This window comes from Zingiber officinale, chromosome 9A, assembly GCF_018446385.1.
Source record: "Zingiber officinale cultivar Zhangliang chromosome 9A, Zo_v1.1, whole genome shotgun sequence".
In the NCBI taxonomy this organism is placed as follows: domain Eukaryota; kingdom Viridiplantae; phylum Streptophyta; class Magnoliopsida; order Zingiberales; family Zingiberaceae; genus Zingiber; species Zingiber officinale.
Window position 1 is genome coordinate 19,391,102 of NC_056002.1, and position 24,279 is coordinate 19,415,380.

Genomic DNA, 24,279 nt, shown 5'->3' on the forward strand with positions numbered 1-24,279 from the left:
AATGTGTACAATATTTTCGTTAATTGATTTTTCAGTTAATATAGAAGCAATAGATTATAGATAACTATTAGTTTTTAATATAAATAGTTAGACAGAAGACGCATCAATTTTTAATCCTAAAATTTCATATAATAATATCTTATATTTTAACGATCCTACCCTTCCGAGAAGACTTTTAATACTAGACCCTAGTACCAGGAGAATAAAGTGATTATAATAGAAATAGGGTGATTTTTAAAATGTCCCCCCTCACCTTTTATTATTGATTTTATAATGCCAATCAAAATTTGGGTGGATGTAAAAAATATACTTTAATGCTTCTGTTACGTACGTGGAGATGGAGAAAGGAAAAGAGCTTAAAAAAATACAACCGCAAGCGAGACTGTCCGTGCCAACAAGCGAGGTCACGAGTTTATAATTAAGGATTTAGAATTTAAAAACACCGTTATTAAAATTAATACCATTGGAAGAGATTCGGGAAAAAAAACAGAAAAATTCATTTCATCATACTAAAAAAATAGTCTAAGATGAATTATAAAATTTATTAATTAATAATGGATGAATAAATAATTATCTTTACTCACAAAATAAAATAGTGAATATTTTCACCCTTCCAAATAACAGGGATATGTCATAATACTTTCGGATCTAAAAGGGGGCGATGACAATAGCCACCACTTCTTAATTTTTAAGTATAAAAAATATATGAGGTATAAGAATAGGGGATAAAGAGAGATAAATGGGAGGTAACATCATAGTCACCGCCCCTCAACATAAAACACATGTATTTCATTTCCTTGATATGAAATTTCTGACTCCGTCTCTGACTCCCATTCCATTTTTCGATTACTAAAGGACACATTTAGATGATAATTTGATAAAGATAAAATTAGCAAATGGTATTTTGACACCCAAATAGAAAGCTTAGGATGTTTTAGGTTTCAAATGTAGAGTTATTATTAAAAAATAATAAATATTGGAGGGTATTTTAAATGTAAAGGGATGTTATGGTGCACATCTTATGTTACATACTTCGTGAGCAGCATAAAGTGTGTGATATAACAAATTCTACGTAGAAGAATATTATGTCACACAACACACATCTTATGTCACATGCTCCGTGAGCATCTAATGTAATTTTTTTAAATTTTTTTTAGTTTAAATATTAAATCCTAAATCATAAACTATAAATCCTAAACCTAAATCATAAATTATAAATCCTAAACCCTAAGCTCTAAAATAATTCAAAAAAATTATACTAAGTACTCACGAGATGAGCAGCATGGCATACCAAAATCATTTAAATGTATATGTATATATTTTAATTTTTTTCAAATTAATTTTTGGATCATAACTTACTTTCTTGTATTATATTAAAATTAATAAATTAAATTTATATGAATTCTATTAGAATAGAAAATGATATCGCTCATCTCAAACAGTTTAGTATAATCGACTCTATAATTACATACAAATAGATCATATATCTAATAAAATATTTTATATCTATTAAAAATATATTCTAAAATCTAAATACTCAACATCTACATGCCAGCATATGAGAGAAAATTTGTAGGCATCCTAGCACTAGCAAAATAACGTATGATTAATTGCTCTTAGTGTACCCTTTGAGATGTGTGACATTAATTGAGGTCGTCAGCGGATAAACAAAATATGTAAGATTGAATCATTTGTTGGTGTAATCGTGATTTTTTTATATATATTTGAGTAAAATTTTAAAATAAAATATATAATAACAATTAATATCTTATATCAAATATATACAGATTACTTGACATACATATTGCAGTTACAATAAATTAATTTCTAGCGTGGAAAGGGTAACGGTAAATAGATGCTCGACAAATTGAAATCTGAAGTGATTATGAAATTTTTTTTAGAAACGAGGTTAAATAGGATGTAAAATTATGGTTTGGAAGTTTAGTCACATTAAAGAGAGTTCTAACAATATATTGATCGATCTTAATAGATTGAATCGATGAGTTTAAGTTCATCCATAAATTTTAATCAAAATTCACGGGGACTACAATTATATATTCCTAACACTAACATATTCAGGGGCTGTTTGTTTGGGGGGTTTGGAATGAGAATGGAATGAAACATGGTGCTTGGTTTGGGGAAATAATGGTGAGTCCCACGGATTCATTCCTCTAAACATAGGAATGTGCCATTACCCATAGGAATGGGTGGTATGGGAATCATTCTCATTTCATTATTATTGACAATCATTCCTATTCTCATTCTGTTTCCCTTACCCGAACCAAGCACCCCCTCAGTCTCTGCAATACGGTTAGGGATGTAAACGAGCTGAACCGAGCCGAACAGTATTAGGCTCGAACTCGGCTCGTTTAAGTTATATTCGGGCTCGAGCTCGAATCGAGCTTTTATCATAAGGCTCGAGCTCGGCTCGTTTTAGAATTATCAAGCTCGTGAACAGTTCGAGCTCGGCTCATTATTAGCTCGATTATCAAAGTTAACGAGTCTAACTCGTTAAGCAAGCTCGGGCTCGTTTTTGAGCTCGTTTTTGGCTCGTTTTAGAGTTCATTTTAAGGATCATTTTAGAGCTCATTTTTTTTACTCGTTTTAGAGCTCGTTTTTTTGCTCGGTTTAAGGCTCGTTTTAAGACTCATTTTTTTGGCTCGCAAGCCTATAAACGAACATGTTCGCGAGCTCATGAGCCGAATATCCTTAAGCTCGAGCTCGGCTCGATAAGATAAACGAACAAACTTGAACGAGCTTTTTACCGAATCGAGCTCCGAATAGCTCACGAACCGTTTGATTCATTTACAACCATTGAGAATTGTTTTGGAATTCTCAAGCATCTACGAGATAATAATCAATTACGGGATAGTGATCAATTACGATATATTGTAGGGTATTTTTTTCATTGGGATGATACATTTAGAATGTTGATTAATGGGTGATGAGATACTTATAACTCTTGTTGGATATATGTGAATGGAAAAGAGATAGAAGAAGGAAGAAGCTCTATTATGAATGAGATTTTAGTACACATTGGGAGTTTTAAGGTATTTTAGTTTGTTTATATTGATTCACATACTTTGATGATGTGAACAAATGTATGGGGAGAGGTTCTCTTTTACGTGTGGGTGTGCAGGGAGTACAAATCCAAGACCCGGATTGTACTGAACCAAGTTGACTCGTGTGTGAACATGACCTGCACGCGCCGAATGTCGGACCGATCGGGGCAAAATTTGTCGGCTGCAGCGCCCGCCCGACCGGCCTCTCGCTCGGTCTGTTTGCTCGGTCGACCAATCTACTGCTTGCCCGCTCGGACTCGGAGCTCGGTTTGCACTCAGCAATTAGCAAAAACTAGTTCTTGCTGGCAGCCTGAGATCATCTGCTCATGTCATCTCTATAAATAAGTTAAATTTAATTTCGTGTGATTTAAATTTGACAAAGTCCCAAATATCTTTGGCAGATTGTTGTTTTTTTATCCAACAATCTTGAAACAAATTCAGTTCTGTTGAGATGACCACATAACAGAATGTTGAGGTGTAATAGACTCAACACATGAAGACTCTCTCCACCCCGATTGAAACTGTATCAATCAATCACAGGGAAAATCCAGAGAAGTTCAGTGGACTGAACTTCTAGAAGTGCCAGTAGAAGATGCTTTTCTACTTGACCACGCTCAATCTGGCTCGGTTCTTGACCGAGAACCCTCCCAAGCGTGCTGAGGATGCTGATACGTAGACCATCAGTGCAATGGAGGCATGAACTCATTCTGAGTTCCTTTGCCGAAATTACATCCTCAACTGCCTTGCCGACTCATTGTGCGCTATGTATAACATGAAGAGAATGACTAAGGAGCTGTGGGAATCTACAAGACGGAGGATGTAGGGGCCAAGAAATTCATGTTAGCCGATTCCTGGACTATAAGATGGTTGACTCCAAGACGGTGATCAGCCAAGTCTAGTAGCTTCAGGTGATCTTGCATGAGTTCCACTAAGAATGGATGGTTTTGATTGAAACATTCCAGGTGGTTGCTATCATTGAGAAGCTACCCCCCGGCTGGAAGAACTTCAAGAACTACCTGAAGTATAAGCGAAAGGAGATGAATGTGGAAGAACTCATTGTTAGACTTCACATCGAAGAAGACAACAAGAGTTCAAAGAGAAAGTTGTTCTCTCAGGCTACTGTGAAGGCCAAGGTAATCGAGCATGGTTAAAAATCAAAACAAAAGAACGTCCTGAGGAGGCATCAGGAAGAAGAAATTCTCTAGGAAATATTTCAACTATGACCGAGTCAGTCACAAATCTTCAGAATGCAGAAAGTTAAAGAAGAAGCAACAAGCCAACCTAAACGAGGGACCAGAAATGGATGACCTCTGTGTAGTGGTCTCAAAATTGAACCTGATTGGTTCAAATTAAACCTGCGGTAATGGTGGATGGATGCTAGAGCCACCAGACATGTGTGCTGCAACAAGTAGCTGCTCCACAACTTCGAATAAGTCAATGGAGACAAATTATTCATGGAAAACTCAGCAACCTTAAACATCATAAGCCAAGGAAAAGTTGTGCTGAAGATGACCTTGGGTAATGACCTTACTCTGAACAATGCGTTGTATGTTCCAGAGATTTGGAAGAATTTAGTATCCGGATCACTGTTAAGCAAGCATGACTTTCACATTATTTTTGAGTCAGACAAAGTTGTATTATCTAAGAATGGAATGTTTGTTAGAAGAGGTTATGTATCTAATGAGCTGTTTAAGCTCAATATAATAGCCATTAGGCCTAATATAAATAAAAATGAAAGTTTTTCTATTTATATGTTTGAGTCTTCATATTTGTGGCATGGTAGACTATGATATATTTGTTGGGATCCTCGGTCGCGGCTAGAGAGGGGGGGTGTGAATAGCCGACTCCAAATTCTCGTTTCTTCCTACAATTTGAGTTAGCGCAGAGGAAATAAAAAGCAGAAACGAAAATGGAGAAGATCAAACCTCAAACACGACGATATAACGAGGTTCGGAGATGATACTCCTACTCCTCGGCGTGTCCGTAAGGTGGACGAATCCTATCAATCCGTCGGTGGATGAGACCCCGGAAAAATCGGCTAATAAAAACTCCTTCTGGGTGGAGAAACCTCGCCACAATTTTTTTGCAACAGCAAGATCGGAGTGCAAGAAATAAAGCAAGAAACCAAGGGTAATATGAATGTAAAAACACCCTACCAAGTTTTGCTTGCCTTCTCGTCGACTGGGGTCCGTTGATGAAGCAGCAACTTCACGGATGCCAACAGCAGCTGATCAGAGAACCAGCCGAGGGAAGCTCACACGAAGCTTCAGGAATGAAGAGCTCAGCAAAGCTCAGATCGCAGTCAAGAGTAGTAAACTTCCCCCCTTTTTCTTCAACCTCGATTTATAACCTGAACCTGCGAAGAAGACAAAGAAGACACAGAAATCTAGCCGTTGTGACTCAACGGCTAGGCCTGGACCGATCAAGCTATGGCCTGATCGGTCCAGGAAATCCCTGATCGGTCTGTGGACCGATCAGCCTATAGGTGGATCGGTCCACAGACTGATCCCCCTATTGTTCTCTGAATCCCATCGCTTCCTGACCCTACTGTTTGGTTACTGATCGATCACCAGACCGATCAGATAACCACGGATCGGTCAGCAGACCGATCAGATATCTATAGTATCACTGGATCTGTCAACAGACAGATCCAGTGCCTATGTAAGGTAGGTTTGGCGCTTCCCAGCCCTAAACCCTAAAGTCTTTCTAGTCTAGAGAATGAGCTACCGAGCCCTCTCTGACTTAGTCCGGAGAACGAGCTACCGAGCCCTCTCCGACTTCGTCCGGTCCAGAGAACGAGCTACCGAGCCCTCTCTGACCTAGTCCGGAGAACGAGTTACCGAGCCCTCTCCGACTTCGTCCGGTCCAGAGAACGAGCTACCGAGCCCTCTCTGACCTAGTCCGGAGAACGAGCTACCGAGCCCTCTCTGACCTAGTCCGGAGAACGAGCTACCGAGCCCTCTCCGACTTCGTCCGGTTCAGTGAACGAGCTACCGAGCCCTCTCTGACTTCGCTTGCCAAGTTTCCATACTTGGACTTTTTCCCGTGCCAAGCTCCCTGCTTGGACTTTTTCGTGCCAAGTCTCCATACTTGGACTTTTTCCCCATACTTGGACTTTTTCCCGTGCCAAGCTCCCTGCTTGGACTTTTCCATGTCAAGTCTCCATACTTGGACTTTTCCCGAATCAGGTCAACTCAAGTCGGGTCAACCAGGTCAATCTTGACCAAAGGTTGTACCCACAATCTCTCAAGTTTGTATTCTTGTCAAACATCAAAATATAACTTTTCTATTCTCGTCAAACATCAAAATACAACTCGAGTCAACTCGAGTCGGGTCATCCAGGTCAACCTTGACCTAAGGTTGCACCAACAATATTACCTACGGTTGTACCCACAATCTCCCAAGTTTGTATTCTTGTCAAACATCAAAATACAACTTTTCTATTCTCGTCAAACATCAAAATACAACTCGAGTCAACTCGAGTCGGGTCATCTAGGTCAACCTTGACCTAAGGTTGCACCAACAATATTACCTACGATGTGTTGTGTAGATTAATAAATATGTAAAGCATACCTGCATTCCATCTTGATCCGAAACACAAGTGTGAGATTTGTGTTGAAACAAAAATGATACAGTCATCCTTTCAACATATTGAAAGAAGCAACGAACCAGTTGAGCTAGTTCACATTGACGTGTGTGATCTCAAAGGTACACCAACACGTGGTGGGAATAAATATTTCATCACTTTTGTAGATGATAACACAAAATACTATTATGTGCATCTTCTCAAAAGTAAGGATGAAGGTATAGAGAAATTTGCACTTTATAAGACTGAGATTGAAAACCAACTTAATAGAAAGATTAAGGTGGTTCGAATTGATCAAGGCGGTGAATATGTATCACCATTCACCGAGTTGTGTGCTGAACATGTGATCAGACATGAAATTACAACTTATACTCCTCAGTAAAATGAAGTTATTGAGCGAAAGAATCAAACTCTAAAGGAGATGATAAATGCTCTTCTATTGAGCTTTAGAGTGTCATCGTTCATATGGGGGAAGCTATGTTAACAGCTAATTACCTTTTAAATAAGGTGTCCCGAAAAAAAATAAATAAGAGTCCTTATGAGTTATGGAATGGAAGATAACCATCTTACAAATATTTACAAATATGGGTGTCTTGCCAAAGTGTTGGTACCAGATCTGAAAAATATTAAGATAGGACCAAAGACTGTTGATTACATATTTATTGGATATGCATAGAACAACAGTGCATATCAATTTTTTGTATATAAATTACAAATACCGGAAATACACAAGAACTCGATAATAGAATCGAGAAATGCCTCGTTCTTCGAGTATGTGTTTCCATATAAGACCCAAGAGGATGCTAGCCCCTGAAAACGGACATATGAAACACAAAGTGAAGAAGATGATGATGAATCAATTAAGGTTAAGCTTAGAAGGAGCAAAAGATCTCGGGTAGAAAAATCCTACGAATCATATTTTATCACTTTCATATTAGAAAGTGAGCCTCAAAGTTACTCAGAAACTGTAACCTCTTCTGATGGACCCACTAGAGAGAGGTAATTGCATCTGAGATAGACTCTATCTTATAAAATCACATTTGGAAACTTGTGGATCTTCCTCCTGGAAGTAAACCACTAGGTTGCAAGTGGATCTTCAAGAATTAAATAAAGTCAGATGATACAATTGATAAATATAAGGCCAGATTGGTAATCAAAGAATACCGACAACAAAAATGTCTCAATTACTTTGATACGTATTCTCCAGTGTCGAGAATAACTTCCATAGAGTATTGTTAGCTATTGCCCCTCTATGGAATCTCGAAATATATTAGATGGATATAAAGACTGTCTTTCTAAACGGGGATTTAGAAGAGGAAATCTACATAAAGCATTCAGAAGGATTTTCTGTGCCAGGATAGAAAAACAAGGTTTGTAGATTGGTGAAGTTATTATATAGCTTGAAACAAGCACCAAAGCAGTGACATGAAAAATTTGATAATTCTATGAAGGAATATGGATTCAAGATTAATAAATGTAATAAATGTGTCTACATGAAAGTCACAGAGAATGACTACGTCATTTTGTGCCTATATGTAGATGACATACTAATCATTGGGAGAAATGATAAGATAATCAAATCCACTAAAGATATGTTGAACTCAAGATTTGACATGAAAGACATGAGCCTAGTTAATGTGATTATAGGAATCAAAATTCTTAGAACAACAGAAGGACTTGTTCTTAGTTAGTTTCATTATGTAGACAAGATTCTTGAGAAATTCACCAAGGATACTGCGTTGTCATGAACACCAATAGATACAAGTCAGCATCTATCAAAAAATTGAGGTAAAAGCATCTCTCAGGTAGAGTACTCTATGTTGGAGCAATCTAGGTGGCCTAGGTTTTGATGTTTGGGCAAAGGTTTAAGTTAGGTTTATTGTTGTATTTGATATGCATTGTGAGTGTGCAGGATACAGGTATAACAAGGAAAGTCCAAGTGTGATCTTGGAAAAGGAGGAAAGTCCAAGGATGAGTCTTGGCGATGTATGTCCAAGCATGTAGTTTTGGCAATGTAAGTCCAAGTGTGACTTGGCAATGGATGAAGTCTCGGATGTGAGGAGCCTCTTAGCAAAGGAAGTCCTGACAATATGGATAAGGTCGAAGGAAGCTCTAGAAGGCAAGACGTGAAGGATGGGGAGACATCCGAGGGCTGCGAGGCTGATGGAGGAGGCTAGAAGGCTAAGTCTAGGTTGGTCGGGCGAGGACGAGTGCTGAGTGATTGTACTTAGGGCAAAATCCTATGCGGTTAGGATTTACTGTAGTAGACTGTAGCGAAACTGTAGCAGTACTATATAGTCATTACAGCAGTACTGTTGCGACACTGTAGCAGCATTGTATCAGTCGACTGATTACTGTAGCAATCGACTAGTACACTGTAGCAATCGACTGGTAGCCGACCGTTGGGTAACAGTCGGCTTCACTTAAAGGACCAGTCGACTGGTACATACACCAGTTGACTGGTAGCGGGAAAACAACTTAGTGTTTTCCTTTCGAACTCTATTTAATAGAGCTTAGGGTGCTTGAGCATGGTTGACGAAATAGAGGTGGTTAATCCCTATTAGTAGTGTTCCAAAGCCTCCAAGCTGTTCTTGTGATCTAAGAGTGTTTGGATCAAGGTTGTGGTGAGGTTTCTCCACCGAGAAGGAGGTCTGAACTAGCCAGAGGTTTCCGGGGAGTCATCCACCGACGGATTGAGATCGTCCACCTTACGGTCAGCCGTGGAGTAGGAGCCTAATCTCCGAACCACGTAAACGTCTTGTGTTACAATTTGTTTTGGCTTTTATCTTTCCTTATTATTTATAGGGTTTAGCCTTCTTCTTGTTAGTTTGTATTTTATTTTCCGCTGTGTACTAACAAGTGTAGGAAGTGACGATTTAGGTGAGACGCTATTCACCCCCCCTCTAGTGAACGCCAAGGTCCCAACACTTTCAAATGATTAGAAGTCTGATCTACCTGATGAGTTGTACACGACCAGACTTGCCCTACGCAGTAAGTAAACTGAGTAGATATACGAGTAATCCAGATGTTGAGCACTGGAAAGGGATAGTAAGAGTACTAAGGTACTTGAGGTATACTCGTGAATATGGACTACATTATATGAGATATCCTACTGTGATCGAAGGATACAATGATGTGAGTTGGATATCTGATATAAAAGATTCTAAGTCTACGAGTGGATATGTATTCACTCTTAGAGGTGCAACCATATCCTGAAAATCTTCTAAGTAAACGGTAATAACTAGATCCATGATGGAATCTGAATTTGTAACTCTTGATAAATATGGTGAAGAGGTTGAATGCAATGTTATCAAAATCGCGAGTGAACTCGTAAAATCGTACAAAATCGCGAGTTTACTTATGAAAATCGAGTGAAATTGTGATAAAATCATGTATTAAAGTAAAATCGGAGCAAAATCGTAAAATTGGATCAAAATCATAAAATCGAATCAAAATCATAAAATCAGATCAAAATCGTAAAATCACATTTAAACTTGTAAAAACATGATTTTTGAGATAATTTTATCGATTTTGTGTCGTAAATAAAAGGAAACTATTTTGGACAAAATAATATCATTTTGGGATGATTTTAGATTTGCATTTGTCTATGAATGATTTATATTAATTTGTTATCTTGTGTTTTATTTATCTTTAGATTTAAGTTTAGACTTGAATTTATGTTTATATTGTATTTTCATGGTAAGTATTTGGTTATTTAAAAGTTTAAATATGAGTAGTTTATGATTATATGAATTAAAATATTCTATATGTAGATTTATGTTATAATTTGGATTAAAATATTTAATGATCAATTAAAAATAATATATCATGTTTCTTTTAAAATTGATTTAAAGTATGATGTAAAATCTTATGATTTTACGATTCGATTTTACGATCCAATTTTATGATTGCTCTAACGATTTTACCTAAACTCTCGATTTTGACAGCACTTGCTGAATGACTACAACAATTCTTAGAAGATATTTCGAGATGGTCAAAACTTGTACCAACAATTTGCATACTATTGGATCGTGAAGAACATCAGAGGGAGGGGTGAATAGCGATTGTTAAAAATATAGATAGAATTAAAGTGCGCAGTGGAAGAGAAAAATGAAAATAACGCTAACAAACTAAGTTTACTTGGTTCGGAGTCTTCGTCGACTCCTACTCCAAGGTCCGCATTTGTCGAGTGCTTTCGTTGGACAATCCACTAACAATTCACAAATCTTTACAAGAGGAATACAATGGATCTATAATTTAAGTGCAGAAATAAACAAATATACCAACAACTTCTCAAAGATCTGGAACCCAACTCTCCCTTTTTCTCTACTCTTTACATTATCTCTTTTTTTCACTCTCTCTTTTGCAATTAACCTTCGATTGTCTAGATAGCTCGCTGTTCAATGTTAACTAGTGCTTAATCAATAGTCACTGTGGATTTAATATCTTTTGTATTACTGACGATGTAACCATACACTTACGGTTCATAACAAGTTTTTGACGCCGTTGCCGGGAATTATTTTCGATTAACATTAGTTGATCAACATATGAGTTATTCTAGACTTGTTAATAGGTTTATCATTTATTTTTCTATTTTTATTTCTGCATTTACTTTTCTTGTTATTAGCTTTTAGTTCAGTTTTTTTTTCCTTCCCTTAATTTCTGCACTTTTCTTTCCTATAATTTAAATTCTGTATTTTCTTTCTTGCCTTTAATTCTTCATTTTTATTTTTTCTCATAATTTTTTTTTAGATACCATGAGCACTAACATGTCATGTAGGCCTTTAAGAGACTTTTCTGCACCATTATGCTAGATTTATGTCTCTCATTGTGCAACCTCATATTGAAGCAGAAAGTTTCCAACTAGACTCAGACTTAATTGCTATGATACAAGATTATAAATTTAGAGGAAAAGTATCAGAAAGCCCTTATCTACACCTTGAGCCATTTCTAGAGCTTTGTGATATAGTGAACTGTGAAGGAGTGTCAGTAGATGTAGTTTAATTGATAGCATTTCCTTTCAGTATTAAGGATAAAGCAAGGACTTGGTTATATTCCCTCCGTCATCAAAGCATTACGTGTTGGAAATAATTGGAGCAGAAATTTCTGAATCACTTTTTCTCTCCAAGTATAACAGTTTACATGAGGAATTACATCATAAATTTTGCTCAAGCAGATGAAGAATCATTATTTGAAGCATGGGATAGATTCAAGAGTCTACAAAGACAGTGCCCTTATCATGGTTTTGAAAAATGACTGACTCTGCACATATTCTATAGAGGAATTTCTTTCTCAGACAAGAGTTTATTAGATTCATCAGCTGGAGGGTCCTTTATGAACAAAAGTGTGGATGAAGCATATACATTAATTGATCAAGTGACATTGAATCTCCAAGAATGGTCAGATAAAAGCTACATGGATTCTACCCTGATAGTTCCAAAAGTGCAAGTCATAAAGGTAGAAGAGTCTGTCAAACAAATTGCAATTCAATCATCCAAGAATTTTGAAAATCACAAGTCACAGAATGAGGGGTTCAAACAGTTGGAGGCAAAGATTGATAACATAGTTTCAAAATGGTTCCAACATGACCTCCATCCTACACAAATAAGGTCCAGTGAATAGTGAAATGATATTAAGTTGAGAAGTGGCATGAATCATGAAGAACTTATGGAGAAGGACTTGTATAGAATTGAGGAGAAGAATAATAAAAGACCACAAAAACTCGGTTCCATTACTCCAGAAAGTGCCCAATGGCCACAAGTACCTTTCCCTCAATTGTTGATCACACCATCACTAGACAAACAAGTTGAATCTCCGCCACAAATTCAAATGGACTATAGGAAAATGAAAGATCAATCCTCCCCAAAACCTCCACTAAGGGTTCCTTTTCCACAAAAGCTAGTGGGAGTCAATGAAAATAAACACTTTAGTAAATTCTGTGATACTAATAGAGTTAAATGCATATTTCTTAATATCTATAGAGATGAAGACTCTTTAGATGAGGATTGTAGTGATAATACAATGGATAACATGTTTTCAGATCTACCTCCAAGGTTTACAGGGTATTGTGGTGAAATTGAATTTTCACATGATGAATGTACTGAGGTAGATCAACTTAAGAATGCAAATGAAGTCAGTGATCCTCCTGCAGTTGATTCTCCTTATGAAGTTATTGATGTGGGAATATTCTTCTCCACATGTGTTGATGTTAATAATATGGAATGATGTGTAGGGAGCTGTGTTGTGAAAGCAACATCTCAACAATTACTTTCTTTGTCCACACAACCCTTAGAGACTATGGGAATTACAAGGATTGAATATGTTGTGGATCAATGTATAGGGACTTATGAAGAATTAGCAGAGTCTCAAAAATCACCACCTTTGGTTGCACCAACACCTGAGCTTGAGCCAGAGCCATCATTTGATTTTGATAGAGTCACATCCATATGTTTAGAACTTTCAGGCATCTCTCAGCAAAACAAGGTTAGTATTTCTTATGATCTTTTAAAATTTTTTATAGAGGTACCAATATTTGACTTTGTTGGATGTGATTTTATTTTTATTACTTATGCACCTTATCTCAATATAGTTTTGGTTCTTTCTTATATCACATGCTTATGGAAGGTTTGTTTTCTTGTGCATGTACAAATTTCTCTTCGGCTAAAAATTAGAAGATCATTCTGAACCGTCTTCAACCTCCTGAAAGAACTTCGAAGAAGACGAAGATGGAGAGAGTGATACTTCACTTTATATCTCTTATCATGAAATCTCTCTCCATAATAAGAGTCCTTGGTAGAAGGGTGTTGAAATATCTTACCCCTCCAAGAGAGAGATTTCGATGAATCTAATAAGAGGTTGAGCTAATGACCTTAAATAAGAGCTTCTTGAGAGACAACCCAAGTTCAATCTTACTTTCATTTTAGTTTTAGTTTATTTCTAATTTCTTTACTTCGCTCATAATAACTCTAATCCCTCTACCTAATTTTTCTTGTCTATTTATTTTTATAGGATTCAAAGTTGTGGAGGATTACAAATCACATATAGGGAAGTATTTTCAGAACATGAATGTCTCAACCATTTGGAGCTTATCACTTGGTAACTTCTCTAACTTCAAAAATCTCCTCCATATTCCATTTCTAGTTTTCATTGTGATAATACAAAATTTAAGTCTGGGGGGATGTTTGGGTTTAGTGTAGTATTTGTCATATTCCTTAGTTTTTGCACATTTCTTGTTGCATAATAAAATTTTTACTAGTTGCATCATTCATTATATCATAATTGTTTATTCTTTAATGTAAAATACTAGCACGCTTGTTTTAGATTTCATGTGATTTATTGGTTACTTATAGTGCTAATATGTTTAGTGATCTATCTTTTTTTATCTATGATAGCATGAAGTGAGCAATGTTTTTACTATAAGAGTTTAAGTATTGGCCTTGTTTTAGGATCTCTATACATTATGCCTAATTTTAATTGTAGATAACTCTAAAAATAGTCATAATTCATATAACTGGATTAGTACTAGTGTTCCTATGATGATTTCTCAAACTACATTTTGGTTATTGGATGGTACTCGAATCATGTTAACTCATTTGGAAAAATTAAAATATCCCAACATTTGCATTTGTGTTCAAGTGTTGCATCTTGCAATCACTTAGGAAAAAATGATGATGAAAAAAAAAGAATGAATAAGGGATATAAAACAGTTGTCGTGAGTGGAGACTAGTAAGTTAGCCCTTTGAAATCGAGTTAGGTTATTGGAGAAATAACTGATATGTTTCTTTTGATATCGAGCACGCCTTTGAGACCATGGATAGATTGAGAAGGATGAGCTGAGCTTGTGGCAGGTAAGTGTCTATCACCAGAAGTACAAGGAACATAGTTTTATGACGACTTGACTAGGCTTAGGGATTGAAACTTGAAAAACTTAGGTCAGTATTGCACTGAGCACAGAGAACTATTTTTTAGGTTGTACTTAAATAACTTTTGTATCTTACTCACCAATGAAATCATTTGATAGCATTAGATTGACTTACTTGACATTATGATGCACTACTTAGCCACTGGAATCTAGATTGTAGCTTTTGCTTGAGGACAAGCAAAGGTTTAAGTCTGGGGGGTGTGATGTGTGTAGATTATATATACTTTTATGCATATTTTAACACACATTTACTTATATTTCATTAGCATAATCTATGTTTATTGCACCATATTTCATATAATGTCATATTTCTACTCTTTTTGTTCGGAGATCTACTCTTTACTCATTTTGATTGATAGGACATGATTTGGAGCAAAACTATAGCTTAAATGGAGTCTAGAGCTTCCAAAGTACCTGGGTCGTGTGGAACTCACACGGGCATGCAAAAACTAAGTTTTTTCATGTTCTGACCATGTGGAAACCACATGGCCGTGTGGAAGCCACACGGTTGTGTGGAAGCCGTGTGGGGGTCGTGTGGAGGTCATGTGGAATCCACACGGTCGTGTGAAGACCGTGTGAAATTTTCAGCATTGTAGACTGAAACTAAAATGGTTAAAACTTTGTGCTCGGTTTGAGTTACGGGCTGTTCTTTATATCAAAATGTAGATAACTTCAAGATCTACAACTTTATTGAAGATTTCAACCAGAGAAAACCTCATCTTGATGGTATAAAAGGCATTGCAATAATATATAGTCATACAGAGCTATGTCAAGAGTAATGCAAGGGGTGTGTGAAATTCATATGGCCATGTCGATCCACACGGGCCGTGTGAAAGTTCTAGAGAAGAAGAAGACTTTGGCCATGTAGACCACACGGTCGTGTCACATTCCCAAAGAAGAAGAAGCCTTTGGTCGTTTGGACCACACGACCATGTCACATTTCCAGAAAAGAAGCATAGTTAGGCCATGTCAATCCACATGGGCCGTGTGGAAGTTCCAGAGAATAAGAATACTTTGGCCGTGTGGACCACACGACCGTGCCATTAGACCAGAGCCAAGGCAGCACATGGCTGTGTGGATTCAGACGGCTGTGGCATGTCCCATGCAAGGGCTATGCCAAGTGCTATAAAAGGGGGGTTTCTCCCCTTTTTCATGGATCTTTGGCTGGGGGATCGCTCCCCATTCCTCGGAGAAGGGTTCTCCCTCTTAGGGGAACCCTAGTTCTTCTATCTTCGTCGATTTGACCATATCCGGAGCGAGGATTGCATCCAAGAAGACCAGTGCTATATGGATAAGCTTTCTCTTCTCTTCTCCTTATATTTTGAGTTGTAGATAGCTTTACTTCTTGTTTATTGGTTGTATTCTCTTGCAATGGAGTAGATCTCTAGATCTAAGATGTAGTAAGTAGCTATGATGTGATTATGGATGTATGAACTATGTATTTGGATATTTCATTATTCAATGAAGTATTATGTCATGTTCTATTTGTGTTGTGCCTTCTATGTTTTTGATGAAGTGTGTGAATGGTGCAAACATGTATATATGGATTGATTGTGGATCCCATAGAGGGATACCCTAGATCGTATGACTAAGGGACGTTAGTGACAAGCAGATCTCACTAATGGACATCTAGGGTATCAACTTGAAAGGAGAAGTAATTCTCTACAAGGAAGTAGGTAGTCGTGGTCAATTGTAATCCTCATTTCTGTATTTATTAAGTAGTGCATGTCTTCTTATGTTGTATGACCGAGGGGCGCTAGTTATAGGCAGATCCCGCTAACGAACTTCATAGGAATCATTCCTATTTAATTGTAAGGGATGTTGATCTAACTACCCTTCCAATTGTCCACTGTAGGGGATAGCCGGTAACTTTCTACATGTGCATAAGAATGGATGTAAGGAGATGAATAATGCATAGGGTCATTAACTAGCATCATAGTGAAATTGAAATCCTAGTATCTATCCATCCCCAAACCAACTCTCTCTCTTTCTCTACTCTTTACACTCTCCTTTTCTTCACTCTTTCTTTTCCAATTAACCTTCGATTGTCTAGATAGTTCACCGCGCAAAGTTAACTAGTGTTTAATCAACAGTCCCTGTAGATTCGATATCTTTTGTATTATTGACAACGTAACTGTGCACTTGCGGTTTGTAACAAAATGTTAGGTCAACCTTTGACTCGCTTAGACTTTTTCTTTACCTAGTCCTTCTAGGACTTCCATTACCTAGTTTCCATTTAGGTCTTTATTGCCTAGCTCCACTAAGACTTCCACTGCCTAATTCCCAACTAGAACTTTTCTGTTGCATAACCTCCAATTAGGGCTTTTCGTTGCCTATCTTCCAATTAGGACTTTATCAAACAAGTATTTGGTTCTCCCTTGACCTACTTGACTTCTTTATCACATATGGCTAAATATCAAAATTCAAGCTCAAGCCAACTCAAGCTTAGTTAAACTAGTCAACCTTGACCCAAGGACGTGGACAAATGCATGGGTAACGTAAGGGCACAACCACAACCCTATATAAAGTCGCTCGCGCCCCCGCGAGCGTAGGTATGCACACATAATGATCCAAACTCTTTTCCACCGTAACTTTTCTCCTGTTTGGGCCTTGTGCTAACTTGAGTATCAGAGTGATCACGCCGAGGCTAACCTCACCACTCATTCTAACCTCTCGCTAATCATTTGTAGGGATTTTATGAGCCCCCTCGCCATCCTGTCACCAGTAACCTACTCTGTAACAGTTACTTTCCGCTAACTCACCAGACTGCGATCTCAGACATGATCATAAGGCACGTTAGAGCTGAAGTTCACTCATCGTAGATTATGCATGGTTCCAATCTGTTTGAGTATCGTCCTTTTGTCTAGGAGGCAGCGCTTCCTACCGTCTCTTTCCGTAGAACAACAGTGTAGCATTCTTGATGTCATTCTCATTTGAGGCCACTTGAAGCTTCATGATTTTGTTTTGGCAGCTCAATAGAACTTCTTCTTGTTGTGATGTCAAGGGCAGAAGAAGGAAAAATAGCTTCACAAGAAGAATGGACTTCTAATTAGCGAGAGTATTGCTTGTGCAATTGTACATTTTTCTTGAAAAAAAAACTAAGTTTTAGTCTCTGTTGAAAGATTCATACGCGCATGACTTATTGAAGAAAGCCCTCGATGGAATCGGGGATACACTTTTGGCCTCAACGTAAGAGCAAGATCCAAGAGAAAAAAAAATATCTAAAACTTGACAAGCTTACAAAATGTTGGGTTAATCAGGATCATATGGGCACATAGTGTAAGTATCCCGTGGTAGTTTTGATATGATCAATCAAGTCAAGTTAGATCATGTTATGATTTAATCCTTGTGTCTAAGTGTACAGGAACTTAGGAATATAAGAAGTTAAGTAAAACACGCAACTAGCTAGAAGGACGGCATGAAAGAGAGTGGACGAGCTCGGTGCATTCGAATGACAAGGAGCTACGGAAAAATACGTTGGTGGACAAAAAGGAAGCGCATGGTGTTTTCGTGGGACGAGAAGCCGGAGTGCAAGCTTGCTTAAGAAGAAGGTCAAAAAATGATTCTAGTGAGCCCTATTCCGGATGATCGAAATCACCCAAGCTAGCGGAGTCGGAGCGGAAGACTCAGACGAAAAGTCAACCTGAAGTTCACTGTGGTCCGGGTGCCTGGAGCTATTCCGACGCCCAGAGTTCGAGCGCCTGGAGCTACTTCGGGCGCTCGGACTAGTTTGGTCCAACCAAGGCGCCTTGGCGAGGCGCCCCTGTGTGAAGGCGGTCTTGGCACCCGGAGTTGTTCCAGGCACCTGAACTAGAGAAATTTATCTAGATCGAGTTGTTGCAATCCATTGCATCATGGATAAAATTTTATCCACATTCAGGTGCCTGAAACCTTTCTAGATGTCCGGAGTAAGGCTATAAATACAACCTTGATCATAGTAGTCAGACCAACACTTGTAAACAATCTTCTCTTCTGCTCTACTTTGTGATCTAGTGCTTTAACTACTGTAAGAGCTTTCTCCACTAGAAGAAGATTTGATAGTGAGCTTTCAACGTCTTGGATTAGCAATCTTCTGATTGTAAACCAAGTACAAAGATCTACCTCTACTTTCTTTTTAATTAGTTTATTATTAAACAAGTGTATCTTAATTTAGTTTGAAAAGTCGAAAAAGATGTTTTGTTTGTTTTAGATTGTGTAGAATAATGCATCCCCCTCTCGCTGGTCGTAAGGGACTAACACATAGGTGATATTGGACAAAATAACCATTATTCCGGAGGTAAAATTTTAGAGAAAACCAAAAATAGTCAAAATGAAAAATAGTCATATCTAAGTTTAACTGAAAATATTGATTTAAAATAAAAATAATTCCTAACATTAACTGAATAATTATTTAAATAGATCCAAAACTATAAGATAAAAAGATAAAAATAATCCTAATATAATAATAAAAATTTATCCAAAACTCTAAGATAAAAAAAATAAAATAATGCTAAAAAGATAAAATCTCGAATCCTTCTATATAAATGGGTGATTATTTTTTTTTATAATTCAGATTTTCAATTTCACCCGACTAATTTTTTCCTCCTAATTCACTTTCCGAGTAAATCAAAGCGCAATTTATGCATAATTAAAAGTCAACCTTCAAAATATTCCATCCCATTTAGAATCCAGACCTCCTCTTTCAACCTTACAAGAATGTGGTTCAATTAAAGGCAAAATTTGCTCTTAACATAACAGCTATGGCCATCATTGTTACAATCGCCTATAGTTACAGAACAATTTTGAAGTGATTTTCCAAGTTAAAGTGACCTTAATTAAGTTTAAATAATTTTAATTTTAATTCCATAGTTAAAAATGCTTACATTAAGACGTTATAGTAATTAACTATAGCTACTATAATTTAGAGCGGTTATAGCTATAGTTGCTACGTCAATATTGCAATTTTATAAGGGTATTTTTGAATGAGAAATGTGTCGAGTGTTATTTTGACCCAAAAAAATAAATTAAAAAGGGTGGAGAGTGACCTTTTGAGGAAAAGGATAATAAGAGACGCCCTTTAAATTTTTAGCCAATAGTGAAACTCCTAAACATCTATTATTAAAAAGGGGGAAAAAAAAATCAAGGGTGCTCCTTATTATTATTTTTTTTTTCAAAAACGCTTCATTTTTTAAAAAAATAATACATATATTAAACCAACACTCCAATGTATTCCTTATCTTAAAAAAATGTTATTTTTTTCAACGTTATTATGACACCTACTATTATATTAAAATACTTTTAACTAATTTAGTAAAAAGAACAATTAAAACATAATCAAAATCACTTTAACTAAGTAGTTATGCTGTAGTTGCTATAATGTTGTATAACACAGTGAAAATTGTAATTATAAATCATTAATTTTTATAATTTGTTAGAGATTTTTAAAAACATATTTAGTCTTCCTTTAAAAAAAAAGTCTATTATGTTTTATTTAAAAAAGATTTGTTAGACAAGCTTATTATTTTATAAAGTAGGTTATCAAACTTGTTAAAAAGTCAAATTTAAATATTAATTAGCAAATAGTAAAATTAAACCTCTAATTTATTTTCATTAATTAAATATGTATTAATCTGAAATATTTTTTAATTTCGAAGTTTTGTAAATTTCTTTTCTTTTATCATGAATGTACTAATTTAAAATTTATTTGTTTAATTACTTTATTATTTGTTTATATAATTAAAGACTTAAATTTGTATAATGATATAGATAGAACATATTTAACTTTATTATTTTAATTCTAAATTTTAAATGATAAATAATTTTACATTAGAGAGATACTTTAAAGTCCTTTATGAGCCAAACCAATAACTATATATATACCTTATCAAATAAATTGATATCAAAACTAAAATAGAAATATTAAAATATCCCTAAAGTTTAATAGAATTTTTCAAATGATATAAAATTTTAATTAATACTCAAATACTTTTAATTATTTTATTTTATTATTAAAATATTATTTTAAAGATAAATATCTAGTTTATCCAACCAAGTTAATAAATATTTTGATAATAAATAATATACAAAAAAAATAAAGACATTCAGATATTTTTAAGGCCATTTTAAATATATATAATAAATAAATAAATACTTTCAAAAATTACTTAAATCAATTTTCCAAGAAAAGCAGCTTCATGTGCAAATCGTGTGAAGCCACGTAAGTAGCCGTCTAATCTGAACGGTTGAGTTCAGAACGCAGTAAATGATCGGACGTTGGTAACCGCCGCCACCCACCCACTCGGTCGCCGCCAGATGGGTGTAGATAGGTCGGCGCCGCGGTACGGTTGGCTTATCAAAGATTCCTAAATCCAAGTCCTCACGCACGCGTTTGAACTCCCAGTACGTCCGTACGGTTTCGCACGGCCCCTTAATAATAATTAAAAAAAATCTTATAAATATATTCAAAATTTAAGAATATTCATATTAATATGAATATGTGAGTGCTATAAGCGTCATGTATTAAAAAGGTACAATTTTTTAAACACAATTAATATTAAGATTTTATATAAAAAATATTTAAAAATTATAAAAAAATAAATTTTAAATATAAAAAATAAAAAAAAATAAATGGATAGTAAAATTCACATATAATCAATTAACGTTAAAATGAATATGAATACTTGTTGATAAAAGAAAGATATTAATATTATAAAAAGATGATATATATTAATATTTAAATAAATAGGAATACCCTAAAGATAGTTTAAAGTCTTTCCGATGCACCGCCCCCTCTCCAACTGCCTGCCGTTTCATCTCCCTTTCAACCATTTCATTAACGCCATCCTCTCTTCTCTCTCTTCCTTAAACACGCTTTTAATTCCCCTTAATCCTTCAATTCTTTCCTTCCTTCCTCCTCCTTATCTCTCTTGCGATCCTTCTTCGTTGCCTGCCATATCCGGCGATCGAATCTATATCATCTGAACAACAGTCATTTGTTTGGGAAGAGATCAGCATGAGAACGTCGGGTGAAATGAAGCCGAAGAGGGCGAAGGCAGCGGCGGCGATGAGTCCCGACGTCGTCGACGAGGGCGTTCAGATCGCTGAGAAGGCGGCGCAGAAGTTGGATTTTAGCGGGATGTTTTTGCGCTCGGTGCCAAGTTCTTCCTTCGATTTCGGCTTCATCATCAATCTTGATCTCTCCAATAACAACCTCGAGGTACATCTGTTCTTTTCTCCTTTTCCACATCGATCGATACATTTTGAAATATATAATCTTCTGTCTTGATCCTTTACATGAACTTCAAGTGAAGTCATTGGGATATACTTTTTTTTTTCTTTCCCTCGTATCGTATCATGATTCTTGCCATGCGGGTTTTCATTTTTTTTCTCTCTTATTTTTTTTCTTTCTTGTCCTTGCTAATTATTTTCAATCCTTGTTAATTCATAGAATCTCTATGAATCGAAGACAGTGAGTTCTTTCTGATTTTGGCATTCTATTGCTAGCTGCTTTCCCTTGTTCTTGAGTTGTTCTGTTCTGTTCTGTTGGAAACAGAGCATCCCTGAATCAGTGACGGCGAGGCTACTCAACCTGGTCGTTCTTGATTTGCACTCGAATCAACTGAAAGCTTTGCCCAACTCTATTGGTTGCCTTTCCAAGATCAGGGCCTTGAACGTCTGCAGCAACCTCTTGGAATCCCTCCCCAAATCCATTGAAAACTGCAGGTATCTGACTATCCGACTTTTGACTGGATATTTCACCTTTAATTTTTAAGAAAGTCTAATACAATCCTTGCGGTGAAACAGGGCATTGCAAGAGCTGGCGGCCAATCTGAATAAGCTAAGGGAGCTGCCGGAGACCATGGGATTCGAGCTCACCTGTCTCCAGAAGCTGGCCGTCAACTGCAACAAGATCGCCTTCCTCCCCAACTCTACCTCCTACATGACCTCCCTCCGCGTCCTCGACGTCCGCCTCAACTGCCTCCGGTCCCTCCCCGACGGCCTCGAGCGCCTCGTCCACCTCCAGGTCCTCAACCTCTCCCAGAACTTCCACCACCTCCGCTCCCTCCCGGCCTCCCTCGGCCTCCTCGTCTCCCTCGTCGAGATCGACGTCAGCTACAACAGCATCACCGTCCTGCCGGACTCCCTCGCCGGCCTGGCCAGGCTCCGAAACCTCCGCGCCGACGGCAACCCCCTCGTGCGCCCGCCGATGGAGGTGGTACAGCAGAGCGTGGATGCCGTGCGAGAGTACCTCGGCACCATGGAGACTGGCGAGGCGGCCGCCGTCCGCCGGAGGGAGAGGCGTTATAATTCTTGGGTCAAGAAGCTCGTTACCTGCACCGGCGGGGTGGGCGGCGCCGGAAACTTTGGCGTGAGGGGCGAGAACGACAGCTATTTGCTGCCGTCAGATTACCGTTCGATCGACGAACCGGCCTCGCCGCGGTACGTCGGCATGTTCTCCCCCCGGCGGCTGTTCTCCCCTCGACGCGGGACTCCGGCGAGGAAGCCATAGTAGGGTTAGAGAAGAGTCCGTTTTAGCCGTCCCATTTAGTCGGAATCAAATCTTAGCCATTCGTCATTATCATAAATTAATTATCAACGTTAGAGATCTAGTCAAGTCTGATCGGACGACTGTTCAAAATAAATTCTCACGTTTTATTGACGTTGTTATCGACGCTAGCTATGTCCGCCAACCGTATCTTGGTCTATTGCATGTTGGATATAATGACAACAAAGGTACCCTAATACCAATATAAATAATCCTATTTTATTTAATATTATAAAAAAGGAAATAAATAGCATTGAACAAAAAGAGTTGATATAGCTCATCCTAAATTAAACAGAAGTATCGGCCCCACTATAAAATAATTATGAGGATATTTTATCACATTAGCGATCAGACGCCCAATAAAAATAAATATAAATCAACATGAAGCAACAAGGGAAGATAATTCTAAATTGACAATTCAACAATAAAAATAGATATAGTAGCTCTCTATGTATGACCAGCAAACACAATTGATTGGATCTCAAAAACACCCGGCCCCATGTGGGCTTTGGGTGCGGGTAGACTGAATAATGTGGGCATGCTACAGTAGTGTACTTTGCAATAAAATGATTAAATATATATTGCGTGGACTCCCACTCCGGCCTGGATCACAACAAGCGACAAGTCATATGTGACAGAGCTCTCTGGTCCAGTTACCAGTCTGCTTGCATGCATGCATGCATGCAGCAGCAGTACGTACGTACGACCCTCTAACCTACAGTCTCTAGCTCTCTCATTTTGCGATGATATAAGTATATAATAATACTCTTAAATGGCAGCCTAGAGCTCACTGGCTGTACATGGCTTCATGTGAGCAGAGTGCATACCAAAGCCATATATGCATGCATAAACCCTTTAGTTATTCTCCTAAAGATGTAGGAATCTTTGTTTGGCTTTGTACCTTTTTAAAAGGAATCTAGGCAACTTACTTTTCCTCTTGCATGGATACGTACTCAACAATTTCCAACAGTTCCAATGAGCACTGCGTTTTGGCATCTTTATATGAAGGCCAAACATGTAGCTTAGCTTGTCAATATGCTTCCTAGTTTAAGAACTTTTTTTCCATTATTTTATAGTACTGCAGGATATTACCCAAATATATATATTTATATATTCGGAAATCATCAATGAGTATAAATGATTATTAGAATTGTGTTTACCTTTCATTGAATTTCTTAATTAATTA

The 24,279-nt window shown here is 37.1% G+C and overlaps 1 protein-coding gene and 1 non-coding gene across 2 annotated transcripts; one reads left to right on the top strand and one right to left on the bottom strand.

The window, feature by feature from the left end:
- Positions 1–11,788: 11,788 nt before the first annotated feature.
- Positions 11,789–11,894, bottom strand: LOC122022077. Its single transcript, XR_006122820.1, has one exon. It is a non-coding gene; the product is annotated as a small nucleolar RNA R71 (small nucleolar RNA).
- A 9,684-nt stretch (positions 11,895–21,578) lies between these two features.
- LOC122019076 (plant intracellular Ras-group-related LRR protein 1-like) lies at positions 21,579–23,057 on the top strand. The gene is made up of 3 exons (XM_042576584.1): positions 21,579–21,764; positions 22,101–22,270; positions 22,352–23,057. The coding sequence occupies exons 1-3, from the start codon at positions 21,579–21,581 to the stop codon at positions 23,055–23,057; spliced, it is 1,062 nt and encodes a 353-aa protein (XP_042432518.1).
- The last annotated feature ends 1,222 nt before the right edge of the window (positions 23,058–24,279 follow it).